The sequence below is a fragment of the Nicotiana sylvestris genome, chromosome 10 (genome assembly GCF_000393655.2).
Source record: "Nicotiana sylvestris chromosome 10, ASM39365v2, whole genome shotgun sequence".
In the NCBI taxonomy this organism is placed as follows: domain Eukaryota; kingdom Viridiplantae; phylum Streptophyta; class Magnoliopsida; order Solanales; family Solanaceae; genus Nicotiana; species Nicotiana sylvestris.
Genome location: NC_091066.1, coordinates 72897326 through 72916617, shown reverse-complemented (window position 1 = coordinate 72916617; position 19292 = coordinate 72897326). Strand labels below are relative to the sequence as shown.

Genomic DNA, 19292 nt, shown 5'->3' with positions numbered 1-19292 from the left:
AAATTAAAATTCAATGCACCCATCTGTTCTTTGGAGGTTGTTTTCAGAAGTCAAAGTAAGGGCGGTTTGACACGACAGTTGGGCGGGGTGGGGGTTGGGGTGGGGGTGGGGGAGGTTATTTGTGTACAGAGGAATATGCTGCAGGTTCCATAATAAAAAACAAAAAAAAAAATACAGAAAAGGTTTCTTGCAGACATCCTCAGATAACATGCTGAGTCAGTTCCTTAATCCAAACATTATGTACAACTACTAAATAATGTCTAATAAATACATACATATATATACATTACACAGACCCAGCTGCTTCTCTCTCTATCTCTATATCCGGTTGTGTTTCTTAATTGAGGTACAATTCTCTCCTTATTTCTATTTCTAGAATTGTGTCTATTTCTCAGTTTTAAATCTATATACAGTTTTTGATAGTTACGTTGATGTTAATGTGAAAGTTATGTATATATTATCAATATTCTTTTTCCAGCGAACCCTAGCTAGTTTTGGGTAAAGAATTTCTGAATTTGTTTTGGGTGTGGCATTTTTTTGAAAATAGGGTTGGATTTGCTTTGAATTCTTTTCCTTTTTTTAGTAAAGATTGAATCTTATTATAGGTGCTATACTTTCTTGATAAATTCTTGGAGGGTGCTACCTTATGACTAGTTCAATTAATGATATACGGAGTAGTTATGTTCTCAATTTATTGAGCTTTTTAGTCCTGTTAGAAGATTTTGCATTTGGGGAAACCTGTAATTATCAAGTGAGTTAATTGTTGACACTTGTATCTAGGTTCAGCTGGGATAAGTGTGAGTTTTTGAGACTGCAGGGCTTTGTTCAAGTATGAAAGGTTGAGGGACTTGTGACTTAGGTCACAGGCCCGAGCCATGCACCATTCGAACTAAGCCTGGTATTTATGTAAAGGATAGATGGGCAAGCCCATTCTACCCGAGTTTCAAAGGCTGCAGTTAGTCCTTAGGGTTGGCCCTAGGCGAATTGCTTAGTCATAAAAAAGTGTGAATTTTAGAGTACTTCTAGTTTTAAGAGAATCTCGAATATGCATTATAAGTCAAGTTACTTACCAATATTGGAATAAATATAAACCCGGATAGAGCTGAATGTATAGAGGATTCATATCAACAATCTAAACTTGTATGGTAATGATGCGTCTTGATTGAGTTGGGCAAGCATTTTGTGGCAGATGATCCTGTCTTCCCCCCTCTCCCCTTTGCTTTATTTCTCGTGACTAATTGATTTGAAATTGGGACAATGTATGGAATTGTAAGTTAAATACATGTTTTGGTCACAATTATTTGGATTTAAAAGCAACATTCAAATTTAGTTCTCTGTTTTGCAGTTAGTCCCTCGGAACTAAAATCTATTGTCAAGAACTTTTTATCAAGAAAAGTGGCGTGAAATCAAGGCTGCTTAATGGGGTCTGATAGGCAGTCTAGTGGTCTTCTTGATACTCTGAACATGGAGACAGTCAGGACAATCTTAACTCACTCATATCCTTACCCACACGAGCATTCACGTCATTTTGTGATTGCAGTGGTTGTGGGATGCTTGTTTTTTATATCATCAGATAACTTGCACTCGCTTATTCAGAAGTTCGATATCAAGTGGTGGTCTATGTATGCCTGTTTGCTCGGGTTCTTTTACTTCTTTTCATCTCCATTTATAGGGAAAACAATTAAACCAAGTTATTCTAATTTCAGTCGCTGGTAAGTCATCTATTTCTCTTTCTGTTATAATAACACATCTGTGAGTAAAATCTAGCTAACTAAAAATGCTTTTGCAGGTACATAGCCTGGATATTATTGGCAGCTATATACCACCTTCCAAGTTTTCAATCTATGGGAGTAGATCTCAGGATGAACCTCTCTTTGTTTCTGACGTTATATGTCTCATCCATTTTGTTTCTTCTTGTTTTCCATCTTATATTTCTCGGGCTTTGGTATCTTGGGCTCGTTGCTCGTGTGGCTGGAAAGAGGCCTGAGATTATGAAAATCTTTCAAAATTGTGCTGTAAGTTTTGAGAATGCATCTTAAGCTAACATAAGGTTACTCCGGTCCTTATCTTATTGCTTCATCATCTTTTAGGTAATAAGTATAGCCTGCTGTGTTTTCTATAGCCACTGTGGGAACCTTGCCATAGTAACGGAAAAGACATTTGACTGGAGGAATTCTATATTGTTTTCGCTGTGGAATAAGCGAGACGGGAACACATGGCTTGCGAAATTCATCCGTATGAATGAATTCAAGGATCAAGTTTGCAAATCTTGGTTTGCCCCAGTTGGTTCTGCTAGTGATTACCCATTCTTGTCCAAATGGGTCATTTATGGAGAGGTATTATCTCTCATAATTTAAGGGTTTTCATACTTTCATGTTGAGAGATGGAGGATCTTATGCTGCTATTTTCCTTTTCACTTTTCAATTTCACCTTTCCAGTTGACTTGCGGCGGCTCATGTGCAGAATCATCAGATGAAATTTCTCCAATCTATTCATTGTGGGCCACTTTTATTGGCCTTTATATGGCAAATTATGTTGTGGAAAGGTCATCAGGGTGAGCAGCTCAATTTTTCGTTCACATGTTAGAACTTCTTTTCTCTTTCCCTGTTATGGTGTGACCTAGTGGTCTATGAAGTGGTCGAGAAGGTCCCAGGTTTAACTCCAGCTGAGGCAAAACACCTGCGATTTCTTGCCATCTGTCCAAGCCTTGGTGGACAGAGTTACACGGTACATGTGTTGGTGGGGATGCCGCTGGTACCCTGTGGAATTAGCTGAGATGTGTGCAAGCTGGCCCGGACACCACGGTTATCAAAATAAATAAGGGGCGTGGGGGTGTGGGTGTTACGACGATTCATAAGGGATTTAGATCTGAGTATAAACCATTTGCGGGTCTCATTCTGAAAAATGTGCTTCTCTTTTGTGCTAGAATCGGTTAGATAATAGATCCCATGCTGGATTATATATGCTGTCAAAATCTACCATCTTGTCAATTAGTTGATGTTCCATAATGGATGAAGGGATAGCTTGTCATCCACTAGGATTAGCTGCTCTCCCTTATGGGTTATTGTGGATATTCTATCGTCTACAGAGTAAAAACAGTTTTCCTCGAGTCACTGGTAAATGCAATATGTTTTGCTTATGCAAAAATGCAACTGACCTATCTTCCTAATATAATTTATTAAATCCTGGCTAATATGCTTTAAATATTATACCAGGTTGGTTTCTATAAAGCACAGAAGGTTTAACAGCTTATTAAGTATTTTGAAGGCTTAATATAAGCAATTTGTAATTATGACTATAATTTTATCAGTTCTATCAGTTAATTTGCCTGCATGGAGGAGATTGTTAGCAACTTAGCACCATTGCACTAGCAGCCTTATGTAATATTCCAAGGTCTTTTTTGTTAAAAAAAATTCTAACAGATCAATGTGTAATTATCAACAGATGGGCTCTATCACGCCCTTTATCACTCAAGGAGTTTGAGAAATTAAAGAAAAAGCAGATGAAACCAGAGTTTTTGGATATGGTTCCTTGGTATTCAGGGTATGCTATTTACTTGCATCTGTTTCTGACCCCTTCTTCAAAAAAATCCATTAAACTTCCTTATATAACATCATTGTTAACTGGATTACAGGACATCTGCTGATTTATTCAAGACAGTGTTTGACCTCCTGGTCTCAGTAACTGTGTTCGTTGGGCGTTTTGATATGCGCATGATGCAGGTAGGTTATGACGCTCTGACGTCATGCTAAAACATTCAGCCTTCAACGTGAGATTTCTCCTTGTAAAATTTTATAAGATACTTGAATGTGTTGTAAGAACCTCGACTTTTCAAAGGATCAAGGATATGTGTTCCTCCTAATTTTGACAAAGCATTTTCTTACGTTTACAAAGCATGATAAGTATATTTAAAATGGATTTTATATTTCCTATAATGAAATGTGCAGGGAGCAGTGTAGATAATTATTCGCTGAATTTAATGATTGTTTAAGAGGATATAAGTAGATTCACCTTAATATCCTCATCTTTCCTATTGTCAGGCTGCTATGAGCAGGGTTGAAGATGGAGCTAAGCAGGAGGATCTTTTGTATGATCAGTTTAGTGAAGAGGATGGTATCTGGTTTGATTTCATGGCTGATACTGGTGATGGCGGAAACTCTTCCTACACAGTGGCACGCCTTCTTGCTCAACCTTCAATCCAGGTCCAAAATGATGGTTCCATGCTTACATTGCCACGTGGACGCTTGCTTCTTATTGGGGGTGACCTTGCGTAAGCTCAGAGTTTTTATTTTTTTATTTTCATATAACATTAGTGGTTTGTGCACTCTACATGAGTAATTGCATGTAATTTGTTCACAATTTGGCTCATAATAGCACCGCTTTATGAGTTAAAGCAGACTTATTACCAACAGTGACTATGTTTAATTGCCATATCATTTGGCTGGATATAATGTGTCCTCTCTTAGATATCTTCTTAATAGCTGGGATTACAATCTCATGCATTTCTGTGGTTTCCACAAATTCTTCCTCAACTGGTGCTTTCAGGAGCGACTTCTGTTATTTATTATTCGGTCCATTTACCAAGTTGCTGAAAGAACTTTCAACAATAGAGCTATTCAGACATGAAAAATAATTGTTGAAGCTGGTGGCTTGAGCCAGAGGCGGATCCAAGATTTAAATCCTATGGGTTCAATTTTAAGGTTTTTAACATTGAACCCATTATATTTTTAAAATTATGGGTTCATATTTACTATTTTTGCAATTTTAATGAATTTTTACATACAAATTTTTACTCCGCGTGACCGCGTCGAAAGTTATGGGTTCAGTTGAACCCGTGGGTAGTACACTGCATCCGCCTCTGATTTGAGCTTCTAGTGTCAACTAGTTGAACCACCTAATATATATCATGTGTGTTTGTGTGTGTCGATATTGTTATGCTTTCTTGTGTATCATTGCGCTGATGGCCAGCTCGGAAGATTTGTGCTAAAATATTGATATCATCCTCTATCTTGTGTGGCTGTTGTCGCTTGTCAGGTTGATGGACTTCTGTGGTAATGATAAGGTGCTCTGTTGTCTCTGATGATGTTATACAAAGCAAGGTTTATGTGCCTACAAATTGCTAGTCAAATTATTGAGTTCATTTCTTAACTTTAAACCACAATATAAGATACACTTAGCATTTGCAACAAATACATTATTTACCTAGAATGGATTAACAGAACTACATTAACATGTCAATATTTGATGCTTGAAATTCGTTGTGAAGAACAGGCTTAGTGCTGATCCTTATTCTAATATATATAATTCCTTACCTTTTATCAAAAAGAAATTCATTGTGAAGAAATGTCTGAAAATAAGTAGGCATCATCCTCAATGCTGACACCAAGCCCAGGGCAGCCTTTTGAATGTAATGAGTGATTTAGTGTGGAAATAGTTTTTTTTCCTCTGCATTGAATTCTTAGATGTGCTATCTAATCAAGCTTATGAGAAATTACCAAGCAGGACTTTTCTCTCTATAACATCAGTTCTTTGGCATATCAATTTGGCGGAGATGCATTTTGCTACTCTAAATTTCAGAGCTTAGAACTTGGGAGTATAATAGTGTTCTAACTGTGTTAAGTGATACACATTTTTTGGCTTTCCTGTAGGTATCCGAATCCATCAGCTTTTACATATGAGAAGCGCCTTTTTCGTCCCTTTGAATATGCTCTTCAGCCTCCAGTCTGGTATAGGGAAGACCATATCGCCGTTAACAAGCCCGAATTACCTTCCGGCATAACTGAACTCAGGCAGTATGAGGGACCACAATGTTTCGTCATCCCTGGAAATCATGGTTAGTCTAGTTTCCAGGCCTCTGGTCTTATACTTCTGTCTGTATAGGAGGGTTGTAGAGATCTCTTGATGTTAGATTTAGGTTTCAGTCAAGCAGTGTAGCTCATGTAGGGTCTTATTTTTGTCTTAGTCAAAGTCTTTTTTGTGTACTTTTGCAGACTGGTTTGATGGACTTCAGACTTTCATGAGGTACATTTGTCACAAGAGCTGGTTGGGTGGGTGGTTTATGCCTCAAAAGAAAAGCTATTTTGCCTTGCAGCTTCCCAAAGGGTGGTGGATATTTGGTCTTGATCTTGCTCTCCATTCTGATATTGATGTATACCAGTTCAAGTTCTTCTCAGAGTTAATAAGGGACAAGGTATCTTACTTTTGCTTTCTAGCCATAGTTGTTGTGTTGCATTTTATGAGTTACCTAAGTCACTGGATATGTTCAAATTTGTCCTACTTGTGCAAATGTAGTTCTACTTAACTGGATGTAACATTTTTGTGCAGATATTGACTGTTAATTGTTGCAAAACATCCTGGACCACTAGGCTAAAATGGTAAATGATTATGATTGAAAAAACTTCTTATAGGAGAAGTATGATTTAACATGTGGGGTCTGAAAAAAAGTTATAGTAGATACCTTTGTGCAGATGTTATGGTATCTTGTAAGTGGAATATGTACAGGATTTGGATTCACCACTCTCACCAATGAGTTGAGCCAAAAAAATAAAGCAGTAGTATCTCGATGAATGCAACCTTAGTAGGAGAGGATCTGCTCAATAAAAGCTAATGTAGATGCTTAAGTGTTAATTTGAAGGAGTTGTTATGCTCTAGTGAGACTTGGGAATCGTGCGAAGAGTTTATATTGTCCCCATGAGCTTATAATTTTGTTCTTGTGGTGAGTGGAGTTAGAATTGCGGTAAGATACTCTCAAATTTTTGGACTTCCCCATGAGACTTATGTGGTAATGCATGTAATATACAAGTTAGGCTGGAAGGTTTCAGATTTTGACCTCCAACCAACATTTCGGAAGCCTGTCCCCGTGAAGGATATCCTTTCTGGTAAATTGCTTTTGCTGATAATAAGTAAAAATAGCACTTGCTAGATGTCAGGTGGTGGCTGTGAGTTGAACGATGTTATGGTTTTTCAGTAAACTGTTAATAGGACCTTACTTTTCAAAATTCGGTGGCTAAGACCTAGATTCACTATCTACTCGTAAGGAGGTGTGACAGAGGGTTGTGCAAGGATTGCAAGGTTATCCCAAGTGAGACACTCGCGACCCAACATAGGCTCTTGGTGATGGACGTCGGAATCATGATAAGGAGGAAGAAGAACGTGGTTCGGGGTCGTCCAAGGATTAGGTGGGGTGCCTTGACGAAAGATAAAGCTCAGGAATTAGAGGGGAGGTTGTTGGATATGGGGGCCTAGAGGAGTAGTGGGGACGCGAGCGGTATGTGGAAAATGACGGCGAACTGTATAAGGGAGGATGCGTGAGAGGTGTTAGGGGTCTCGAAGGGTTACTCGGGCGGTCATAGGGGCGACTAGTAGTGGAACGCCGAGGTCTAGGGAAAGGTGGAAGAAAAGAAAGCGGCATATCGGAGGTTAGTGGAGAGTACAAACGAGGAGGAAAGGAGGATGAACAGAGATAAATATAAGACAACTAGGAAGGTGGCGAAGTTAGCGGTTACAGAGGCCAAGACTGCAGTGTTTGGTCGCCTGTACGACGAACTAGGGGACAAAGGCGGGGACAAGAAGTTATTCCGGCTGGCCAAGGCGAGAGAGAGGACTACTCGTGATCTTGACAAAGTGAGGTGCATCAAGGACGAGTAAGGCAGAGTGTTGGTAGATGAAAATGTTGGTTTATGTTTAGTTAACAATGGCATGCTGAAAATGTTGGTTTATGTTTAGTCAACAATGGCATGCCAATTGGAAGAGTTGGTGGAAAGAGTTGGTGTGGATGCTAGGAGGAAGCTTCCTCCTTTGATGTCACCCATGACATCAAGAGGAGGTAGTTTGATGTCAGCAATGACATCAAGAGGAGGTCTTTACCTCTATAAATAGATGCACTCCTTCACTTGTAGAAATCATCCCAAAATAATACAATACATTGTAGTGAGTAGAGAGTTAAGAGAGAAATTCTCTTAAGTGTAATTGGGAAATCTCCCCTTCCTTTGTTAATATTAAAAGGACAATTGTTCTCTGGTGGACGTAGGATTATTTTGATCCGAACCACGTTAAATCTTGTGTTCTTTCTTTTACGTTTCCGCTAACAATTGGTATCAGAGCGACAGGATCCTTTAACGATCCAAGGAGGAAGAACAAGCAAATATGAGTTCCATGAAGTTTGAAATTGATAGATTCAATGGACGCAACAACTTCAATATCTGGAAGATCCAGATGATGGCGTTACTGCGGAGGGAAGGTTCAATCCATGCTATTGACAGAAAGTATCCTACGGATATATCAGCTCCCGACAAGGAGAAGATTGAAGGGGATGCATTGAGTGCAATCCAACTATCCCTTGCACCTAACGTGCTTTGTGAAGTGAGTACGGGTACCGAAGAGACGGCCAAACAGTTGTGGGAAAAGCTAGAAGGGCTATACCAAGACCGATCAGTGACAACAAGAATGTTGTTACAACGGCGTCTTCACACATTTAAGATGGGGCCAGGTACTTCGTTACAAGATCATTTAGATGCGTTTAATAAACTTGTCATGGACTTACAGATTGCAGGAATTAAAAGGGAGGAGGAGACGCTTGCATGTGCTTTGCTATTCTCATTGACTTCAGGATATCGTGATATTGAGAATTCAATGATGTATAGCAAGGAGCCTATCAAGCTTGAGCAAGTGCGGCAGACACTTAACTCTAGTGATGTGCGGAGGCACATTGAAGGAGATAGAGATGACCAGGCAAGTGGCCTCTTTGTAAGAGGCCGGACTAGCCAACAGGGAAAGACCAAATCAAAGCACAGATCAAAGTCTCGTGTGAACAAGAAGAATACAGAGTGTTGGGGTTGTGGCAAGAAGGGGCACTTTGAACGAGATTGCCCAATGTCAAAGTCCAAGGAAAAGGCGAGTGCATCTACAGTTGAACAGGTACATAATTTTGATAATGATTATGTACTAACAACATCGTGTAATAATAATAGTAGTTATGAAAACAAATGGGTGTTAGACTCTGCTTGTACTCTGCATATGACGTTCCGAAAAGACTGGTTTAGCAGCTACGAGAAAAGTGGAGGAACCGTAGTAATGGGCAATAATGCAACTTGTGCAATAGTTGGCATTGGCTCAGTTCGGGTTCGCTGCCATGATGGAATCGTGAGGACTATTACACAAGTCCGTCATGTTCCTGATCTGAAGAAGAATTTGATCTCCTTGGGTACTCTGGATGAACAAGGCTACAGGTACATGAGCGAAGCAGGAACTATGAAGGTGACTAAAGGTTCTTTAGTCATGCTGAAAGGCAAGCTGGAGAATGGCCTTTACACATTGGCCGGAAGCACCATTGTTGGCTCTGCAAATGCATCTACAGTGCAGTTATCTAATGATGACAAGGCAAGACTATGGCACATGAGACTGGGTCATATGAGCGCACGTGGACTGGAGATGTTGAGCAATCGTAAACTTTTGGAAGGTGAGAAGATCAGCACGCTTGACTTCTGTGAGCACTGCGTTCTAGGGAAGCAGAAGAAGGTCAGCTTCAGCACTGGCAAACACAAGACAAGAGGAGTGCTAGACTACATCCATTCAGATTTATGGGGTCCTTCTAAACTTCCATCGAAGGGCGGAAAGAGGTATCTTCTCATTTTTATTGATGATTTCTCACGAAAGGTTTGGGTGTATTTTTTGAAGGCAAAAAGTGATGCTTTTGAAGCATTTAAAGAGTGGAAGATTTTGATTGAAAATCAAATGGAGCGGAAAATCAAGTATCTTCGCACAGACAATGGCTTGGAGTTTTGCAATGAAGAGTTTAATGAATTCTGCAAGGTTCATGGGATCTCAAGACATAGGACTGTCAGACATACCCCACAGCAGAATGGAGTTGCCGAGAGAATGAACAGAACTCTTCTTGAAAAGGCTCGTTGTATGCTCTTACAAGCCAAAATGTCCAAAGTATTTTGGGCTGAAGCAGTTCACACTGCTGCTCATATTGTCAATCGATCTCCAGCATCGGCAATTGACTTTAAGACTCCGAATGAGGTATGGTCAGGTGAACCCTCTAACTATTCATACTTACGAGTATTTGGGTGTCCAGCTTATTATCACGTTAATGAAGGAAAGCTTGAACCAAGGGCTAAGAAGGCCATATTCGTAGGGTATGTGGATGGAGTAAAAGGGTACAAACTTTGGTGTTTGTCTTTACTCAAATTTATAGTTAGTAGAGATGTCACCTTCGATGAATCCTCTATACTTGATCCCCGTAAAGTTTCCGTGGAGTTTTCAGGAAACAAGAACAACGAGCAGGTGGAGCTTCCGGTGGAGCTTGCCAAGGAAAAGGATCAAGAGACTCAGGTTAAAGATGAGTCAGAAGATGTAGGCGTTGAAGAACTTGCTGTCAATGAACCATACACAATTGCGAAGGGGAGGGAGAAGAGGCAGACACGAGAACCGGAACGCCTTATAAATCAAGCAAACTTGATTGCATATGCGTTCGTAGCTGCACAAGAAGAGATTAAAGATCTGGAGCCCTCCTCGTATATTGAAGCAACTTCTTGCAAGGATGCCGCACAATGGCGGTTAGCCATGACTGAAGAGATGGAGTCTCTTCACAAGAATCAGACATGGGTCTTAGTGAAAAGACAAAAGGGGAAGAGGACAGTTGGATGCAAGTGGGTCTACCGAAAGAAAGAGGGAATTTCTGAAGTGGAAGATGTTAGGTTCAAGGCGAGATTGGTTGCAAAAGGTTTCAGCCAAAAGGAGGGAATTGACTACAATGAGATTTTCTCTCCGGTCGTGAAGCATAGCTCAATTCGCGTGCTACTAGCATTGGTTGCACAATTTGACTTGGAGCTTCAACAGCTTGATGTCAAAACTGCTTTCTTACACGGTGATCTAGAAGAGACAATCTATATGGATCAACCTGAAGGTTTCCTAGCTGAGGGAAAAGAAGATCACGTATGCCAACTAAAGAAGTCTTTGTATGGTTTGAAGCAATCCCCTAGACAGTGGTACAAGAGGTTTGATGCATTCATGACTACACATGAATTCTCAAGGAGTGCATTTGATAGTTGTGTGTATCACAAGAAGATGTCTGGTAACTCAATGATTTATTTACTGTTGTATGTTGATGATATGCTTATTGCTGCTAACAACATTACAGAGATAAATGCTTTGAAGAAACTATTGAGTAAGGAATTTGACATGAAGGATTTAGGAGCTGCAAAGAAAATCCTTGGTATGGAGATTTCAAGAGAAGACGATGTTGTACATCTTTCTCAGAAGAGGTATATTGAAAGGGTTCTCGAGAGATTCAATATGCAAACGTGCAAGCCTGTAAGTACACCATTAGCTCCTCATTTTAAACTTTCAGAGTCACAAATGCCTCAGTCCGAGGATGAGGTGGAGCATATGTCAAAGATTCCTTATGCCAGTGCAGTTGGTAGTATTATGTATGCTATGGTATGCACACGTCCAGATATTGCTCAATCTGTAAGTGTGGTAAGTAGATACATGTCCAACCCAGGAAAGAGGCATTGGGAAGCTGTCAAGTGGATATTGAGATATTTCAAAGGAGCTTCTGGTGTTGGTCTTACCTTTCGAAAAAGTGGTACAGGTATTTCAATTCTCGGTTATGTGGATTCTGACTATGCAGGAGATCTTGACAGAAGAAGGTCCACAACTGGATACATCTTTACCCTCGTTGGCAGTGCCGTCAGTTGGAAGTCGACTTTGCAGTCGATTGTCGCTTTGTCTACGACAGAAGCAGAATACATGGCAGCAGCGGAGGCGGTAAAGGAAGCTATCTGGTTGAAAAGTTTAGTAGCGGAATTGAGTTTGGTTCAGCTGGAATCAACTCTTAGATGTGATAGTCAGAGTGCTATTCATCTAATGAAAAATCAGAGATTTCATGAGCGCACTAAACACATTGATGTCAGATTTCATTTTATTCGAGATGTTATTGATGAGGGAACTATCAAGGTCGTGAAGGTTATCACAGATGATAATGCTGCAGACATGTTGACCAAGATAGTCCCGCTCGCTAAGTTTGCACACTGCAAGGACTTGGCGGGGGTGTGCATCAACTGATGCAACTCCGAAGAGAACAGTTGCTAGGTGGAGGTGGTATGTTCAACAATGGTTTGATTCTTCTTGTTTCTTACAACGGGGTTGCCCAGTAAGCTTAGAAGTTTTGGCCAGAGTTGTTCACACGCTCGAAACGCAAACCAAGGTGGAGATTGAAAATGTTGGTTTATGTTTAGTTAACAATGGCATGCTGAAAATGTTGGTTTATGTTTAGTCAACAATGGCATGCCAATTGGAAGAGTTGGTGGAAAGAGTTGGTGTGGATGCTAGGAGGAAGCTTCCTCCTTTGATGTCACCCATGACATCAAGAGGAGGTAGTTTGATGTCAGCAATGACATCAAGAGGAGGTCTTTACCTCTATAAATAGATGCACTCCTTCACTTGTAGAAATCATCCCAAAATAATACAATACATTGTAGTGAGTAGAGAGTTAAGAGAGAAATTCTCTTAAGTGTAATTGGGAAATCTCCCCTTCCTTTGTTAATATTAAAAGGACAATTGTTCTCTGGTGGACGTAGGATTATTTTGATCCGAACCACGTTAAATCTTGTGTTCTTTCTTTTACGTTTCCGCTAACAGTAGAAGATGCTCAGATCAAGCGGAGATGGCAGACTTTCATAAATTGCTGAATGACGAAGGGGACAGAGATATTGTGCTAGGGGAATTGGAACACTCTGAGAGTCATCGAGATTTTAGCTACTGTAGGTGCATTATGGTCGAGGAGGTTGTGGGGGCTATGCGTAAGATGCGCAGGGGGCAGAGCAACCGGGCTCGACGAGATTCCGGTAGAATTCTGGAAGTCGGTGGGTAGAGCGGGATTGGAGTGGCTAACTGGACTATTTAATATTATTTTCAGGATGAAAAAGATGCCAGAAGAATGAAGGTGGAGTATGATGATACCGTTGTACAAGAACAAAGGCGATATCTAGAATTGTAACAACTATATGGGTATCAAGTTATTAAGTCATACCATGAAGGTTTGGGAGAGGGTAGTGAAGGTGAAGGTGAGGAGGTCGGTGTCGATATTGGATAACCAGTTTGGGTTCATGCCTGGACGTTCTACTATGAAAGCTATCCATCTTATAAGGAGGTTGGTCGAACTATACAAGAATAGGAAGAAGAATTTGCATATGGTGTTTATTGACCTAGAAAAAGCATATGACAAGGTCCCTAGGAAAGTTCTTTGGAGATGCCTGGAGGTGAAAGGTGTTCCGGTTGCTTATATTAGGGTGATTAAGGACATGTATGATAGGGCTAAGACTTGGGTTAGGACAGTGGAGGACGACTCTGAGCATTTTCCGGTTGTTATGGGTTTACTCCAAGGCTCGGCGCTCAGTTCGTTCTTATTTGGCCTGGCGATGGACGCACTGACACACCATATACAAGGGGAGGTGCCATGATATATGTTATTCGCCGATGATATTGTTCTGATTGATGAGACGCAAGGCGGTGTTAACGAGAGGTTGAAGATTTGGAGACAGACCCTTGAGTCTAAAGGTTTCAAGTTGAGTAGGACTAAGACAGAGTACGTGGAGTGCAAGTTCAACGGCGTTTCGGGAGAAGCGAACATGGGCGTGAGGCTTGAATCGTCATTCCCAAGAAAGAGAGCTTCAAGTACCTAGGGTCGGTTATCCAGGAGGATGGGGAGATTGATGAGGATGTTACGCACTGTATAGGGGTGGGGTGGATGAAATGAAGGCTAGCGTCTGGTGTCTTGTATGACAGGAAGGTGCCCCTGAAACTTAAAGGTAAGTTCTATAGAGCGGTGGTTAGACCGGCCATGATGTATGGTGCTGAATGTGGGCCAGTCAAGAATTCTCATATCCAGAAGATGAAAGTTGCAGAAATGAGGATGTTGAGATGGATGTGCGAGCACACTAGGCTGGATAAGATTAGGAATGAAGATACCCGGGGAAGGTGCGCGTGGCTCCCATAGAAGACAAGATGCGGGAAGTTAGGCTTAGATGGTTCGGGCACGTGCGGAGGAGAAACATGGATGCCCCAGTTAGGAGGTGTGAACGGCTGGCCTTGACGAGTGTGAGTAAAGGTAGAGGGCGGCCAAAGAAATATTGGGGAGAGGTGATCAGGCAAGACCTGGTACGTCTTCAGATTTCTGAGGACATGACCCTTGATAGGAAGTTGTGGAGGGCGAGCATTAAGGTTGTAGGTTAGGAAGTAGGAGGCTAGCGTGTGTTTGTCTTAGGCTGCTAGTGGCTTCGGTTGTGTCCATATTACTTCTTTAGGACTGCAGGTTAGGTCGTAGGAGACTAGTCCGATAGTGTAGTGTCTTAGGGTGCTTGTGGCTCTTGTTGTATCCATATTACTCTATTGTGTCTATAGCACTGTACCATTGTTACTACTTATTGTTATTGCTTTTTCTATTTTCTGGTTATTACGTTGCTGATGTTATCTCTCTTTCTTTTTGCTTACTCTGATATTACTGCGCACTGTCTCTTTTCATCTTTTTTAGCCGAGGGTCTATCGGAAACAACCTCCGGGAAAGGTCTGCGTACACACTACCCTCCCCATACCCCACTTGTGGGATTCTACTGGGTTGTTGTTGTTGTTGTTGTTAATAGGACCTTAATTCTATTAACTTGGAATTTTCAGTTCCAACTCATTTACGTTATTTTTTTTTCTTTTTCAATTCAAGTTTCTTGTTAAACATAGAAAAAATCGTGGTGATTTTACGGTGAATTAATGATCCAATGATTTGATGTTAAAGAATTGGTATGATTCTAATGCTTAGATTTAGATGGCTACAGGTGCTTATGGGATTTGGACCAGTGCACTTCATTTTTTTGTGTAGGCTTTGTATCATTTGAAACCTTTCGTCAAGCATTACGTGTTACTTTCCTGTAAATTTTGTGCATTCACCGTGTCTCCTTTATATCCCCACACATCCCCTTTAAAATGATTTGAAAGGTTTAACCCTTGATTAATGATTTTCAGGTCGGTGAGAATGATTCTGTGATCATTATGACACATGAACCCAGTTGGCTTCTCGATTGGTACTTTAATGTAGTTACTGGAAAGAATGTCTCTCACTTGATACATGACCATTTAAAAGGGAGATGTAGACTTCGAATTGCTGGGGATGTGCATCATTATTTGCGCCATAAATATGTTCCATCGGATAAACCAGCTTATGTCCAATATTTACTTGTTAATGGTTGCGGGGGTGCTTTTTTGCATCCGACACATGTCTTCAGGAATTTCAACAATTTAAATGGAACATCCTATGAGAGCAAAGCTTCTTACCCATCTTTTGAAGATTCAAGCAGGGTATGGAATCAATCTCCTTTATGTTATATAGACTGATTATTTGGTGCTTAAATGAGGCCTATGATATGCTTCACAATCAAAATGAGGCTTTAATATGCTTACAAATATCTGCAGATTGCTTTGGGAAATATATTGAAATTTAGGAAGAAAAATTGGCAGTTTGATTTTATTGGTGGCATCATATACTTCGCATTGGCCTTTTCTATGTTCCCGCAGGTAACTTTCTGTTTGACATTGAATGTATTTCTTATTAGGGTTACTTTGGATCCCCTTGGTACCCCATTTAGGGCCGTTTGATAAAATTAGTAATCTGACAGCTTCAGTTGAAGGTTGTATTGTATTTTCTAAATAATTCATTCTCTTATTTTTGGCTAATGCAAATGTTGTGTTGCATTGTCTGATCATTGTCATTGAAAAATCAGTTGTTTTCTTCTATATATAAAAAACTAAATTATAAAAATTCTAAAGCTTTAATGTATTAGACACTTATTTTTCATTCATGAAAATTTACGATACATTATTTTAAAACATTTACTAAATTAGCCTTTTGAGTGTACAGAGTCATTGTTAGGTTGAGTTTTGACTATCGAATAAGAATTTTGGTTTTTTTTATTAATATTTTCAGGTGTGAGATGTAATTTTAGGGGTTGATGATTTTCAGTTGTATTTATTGTTTTCACTTAAATTTTTTTTTAAGTGCCATTTGACGTATCAAGTGATCTTCTATTTTGTTGTTAAGCACATCAAATTTATGATCATATAATACATTCAGTTTGGACATGTTCAAGTTACAGATCCAGTTAAATGTTGGATGTGAATTATTGAACACTCTCTTTGATTTAGACTTCACACTTCAAGTCTGATTGAGAGTGTCATGGAATCTTGAACTTTCCAACTAAGGTAGAAGAGTTCTAGTGCCTGAATAGATGACTGATCATACTCCATTTGCTTCTAGTGTCAGCTAGATCACATTTTCAAGGATGATACATTTTCGGGTCACTTGAGAACCTTCTTCAGCACAGTGTGGGATACATTTATGTATATGTTCGGAAGCTCATATGTCTCCTTGACTGGCGCAATGCTACTATTAGTAATTGCAATAACCTTTGTGCCATCCAAGGTGTCATGGAAAAAGAAAGTAGTAATTGGGATTCTTCATGTGTCTGCCCACCTGGCCGCAGCTGTGATTCTTATGCTCTTGCTGGAATTAGGCATTGAGACATGTATTCGGCATAAGCTACTTGCAACTTCCGGTAAGATTTTGCATTTTGTCTTCTATTGTGTGATTGTGTGTCTCAAACTAATTTACTTTTATTAGTATACTCTTTATTCAGTTTTTTCTTTCCTTTAACTTCCAGTGACAGTTCTGAACTTAAAGTACAATCTTAAATTCACATGAAATGCACCTTTTGTGTTTAAATAACTATTCTCACCTAATTCTCTTAGAGGTCATCTGGTTTGTGAACAAGTTGTACTGGGATAATAATGTGGGGATGTCCAGTGTAGAATACAAAGATATATTTGGTTTTACACTAGATTAACCTTTATTTTCAATTTTAACATTGGCTTTCTTGAAGACTTTGGAAAAAGAGCATCTTTGTCATTTTTTTTTAATCCTGGAATCCGGGGATTCTTATCCACATTGAGTGTGGTATAAAAATAATACCACAATTGTGGTATAAATAATCCCGGGATTGCTTGTACCCGAATAAAAAGTTTCAACCAAACACGGGATGAATTAATCCCACATTTTATCCTGGGACTATTATCTCGTATCTTTGTAATCAAACGACCCCTTAAGTAATAAGAACTGCCCTTACGCCCTTTGTGACTTTGTCAATTATGATCCATCTTTCCGACTCAGGGCATACCATGAGCTGAGGCTGAGAATTTTTCGTCATTTTAGAATGATACGAGGATCTTGAATCCATCCACCTTTTGACTGAGATTACCTAACTTAGCTCTAATTTCCCGTTTCATGTTTTTTTGCACTTATATCCTTTGCTAACTACTGAATGTTGTAATTCAGGGTATCATACATTATATGAATGGTACCGATATGTGGAGAGCGAGCATTTTCCAGACCCAACAGGCCTTAGGACACGTATAGAACAATGGACATTTGGCCTTTACCCGGCATGTATTAAATATCTCATGTCGGCTTTTGATGTTCCTGAGGTAAGAATATGCTCCATGAGAGTATTGCTTTATGATGACTCAATTGCTTAATTATGTAATATCTGTGTTTAATCTGATGCGTGTTTTCAGGTAATGGCAGTCACCAGAAATACTATCTGCAAAAATGGGATGGGTTTCCTATCTCGAGGGGGTGCTGTAATTTATTATTCGTCCGTCTTCCTTTATTTTTGGGTCTTTTCAACACCCGTGGTTTCTTTGGTTTTCGGAAGCTACCTGTACATTTGCATTAATTGGCTTCATATACATTTCGATGAAGCCTTTTCATCACTCCGTATTGCTAACTACAAGGCATTTACACGGTTTCATATCAACAACAAAGGCAATCTAGAAGTTTTTACTCTTGCAGTTGATAAGGTATTTTGCCACTTTTCTGTGTGAGGATAATAAATGTCAAGATCTCGCTGTCACTGCTTTACTTTGCTGTAGGAATTTGTGGCTGTTAAACATTTAGAATTCACTTTCCTTTTGATAGTAGTTTCGGTGACTTTATGATGAACTGTATCTGCAATGTGGCTGCAAACTGCCCGGTTTACTGAATATTTTAAAGAGTTACTACCTTTATCTGACCCCTCAGGATCCCTGAATTATTCAGGAAAGAAAGAATACATTCCCAGAATTGAACTCGAGCTGTTTACACTTGGTGATTCATCTAATATCTGTCAATTTGTAGGTTCCGAAAGAGTGGAAACTGGATCCTAATTGGGACGGAGAACAAAAACAGCCGCAAGAGCCAAGTTACCTTCGGAAGTTCCCAAGCAAATGGAGAGCAGCTTCCCTTAATCAAGATCCTGTAACTACTGTACGGATTATTGACCAATTTGTGATTGAACGGACTGAAAAACATGATTCAGAATTAACGAACGGGACAGTCAATCAATGACTCGTTGATTACTAACTCATCTAGGGTCATTCTGTACAGATGATGTAGGCTTAAGTGTTTAGATGGTAATTCATTTCAGAAGATCTCTAGATAGAAACAGAATTTGTAAAGAGATCTGATAAAGGTTCATTGAAATCCTAGTTGAAAAAATCTTATCTTTGCTTTGTCATTAGGCACTTAAAATATATACAGTAGTGTATATTAGGCGAATTGGACTACTGTCACATTTCATCTACAGAAATTTATTAGTTGCTTCTGGCTGCTGGAGATAAGAAACCAGCATAAGTGGAACGATGAAAATGAACCTGTATTTTGTCCGAATCTCTCTTTGAGACATGCTTGGTTACGTTGTGCATCAATTGCAAGAGATCTAATAGGGCGTGGTGGTATCGCTGGGATTCCGTCACCCTTAAGTAGAGCTTTGGGGATGAAGAACCTTAGAAAGGGTTTTACCCCTTTAGTGGGCTTAATCAGTGCAAATCTACATTAGTCGGGCTAGTAGGTGGTAGATAGTTAGATACCGAATGGGTAAACTGGACAATAGAATTTGCAAGAGCTGTGATGCATTTAGAAAGAACTTCCTTTTAACTAACTTAATGGGTAATCTCAACCAGGATTCAAGAGTTGGCATCTTAAACAACTTAAATCCTACTGAACCAAAGTAGCATCTTACGTGTTTGCTCAATGTAAAGGAATAAATTCATTTTCTCCATTGATCAAAAGTTTTGGTGACCATTCAGGATAATTCCATGTCTGATTTTTGGAGATTCTTGAGAATTCAGAGGTGATTTCAGGATTTGAAGTTTACGGATTCCTATGATAACTTTAAATAAATTTACAATCATAATTGGGTTCACAGTCA

General features: G+C 39.6%; 1 protein-coding gene across 2 annotated transcripts; it reads left to right on the top strand.

Annotated features, from left to right (window-relative positions):
- The first annotated feature begins 160 nt into the window (after positions 1 to 160).
- Positions 161 to 18585, top strand: LOC104217330 (uncharacterized). 2 transcript variants are annotated; one of them, XM_009767543.2, is made up of 16 exons: positions 161 to 346; positions 1346 to 1712; positions 1790 to 2015; positions 2091 to 2336; positions 2439 to 2554; positions 3445 to 3543; positions 3635 to 3722; positions 4041 to 4270; positions 5649 to 5833; positions 5991 to 6190; positions 15019 to 15351; positions 15466 to 15567; positions 16307 to 16604; positions 17381 to 17529; positions 17620 to 17904; positions 18221 to 18585. In XM_009767543.2, exons 2-16 carry the CDS (start codon positions 1420 to 1422, stop codon positions 18428 to 18430), a joined length of 3060 nt encoding a protein of 1019 aa, XP_009765845.1. In that variant the 5' UTR covers positions 161 to 346; positions 1346 to 1419; the 3' UTR covers positions 18431 to 18585. The 2 variants fall into 2 exon arrangements, with proteins under 2 accessions (XP_009765845.1, XP_009765846.1); XM_009767544.2 differs by lacking the exon at positions 161 to 346 and adding an exon at positions 786 to 1269.
- Positions 18586 to 19292: the final 707 nt, after the last annotated feature.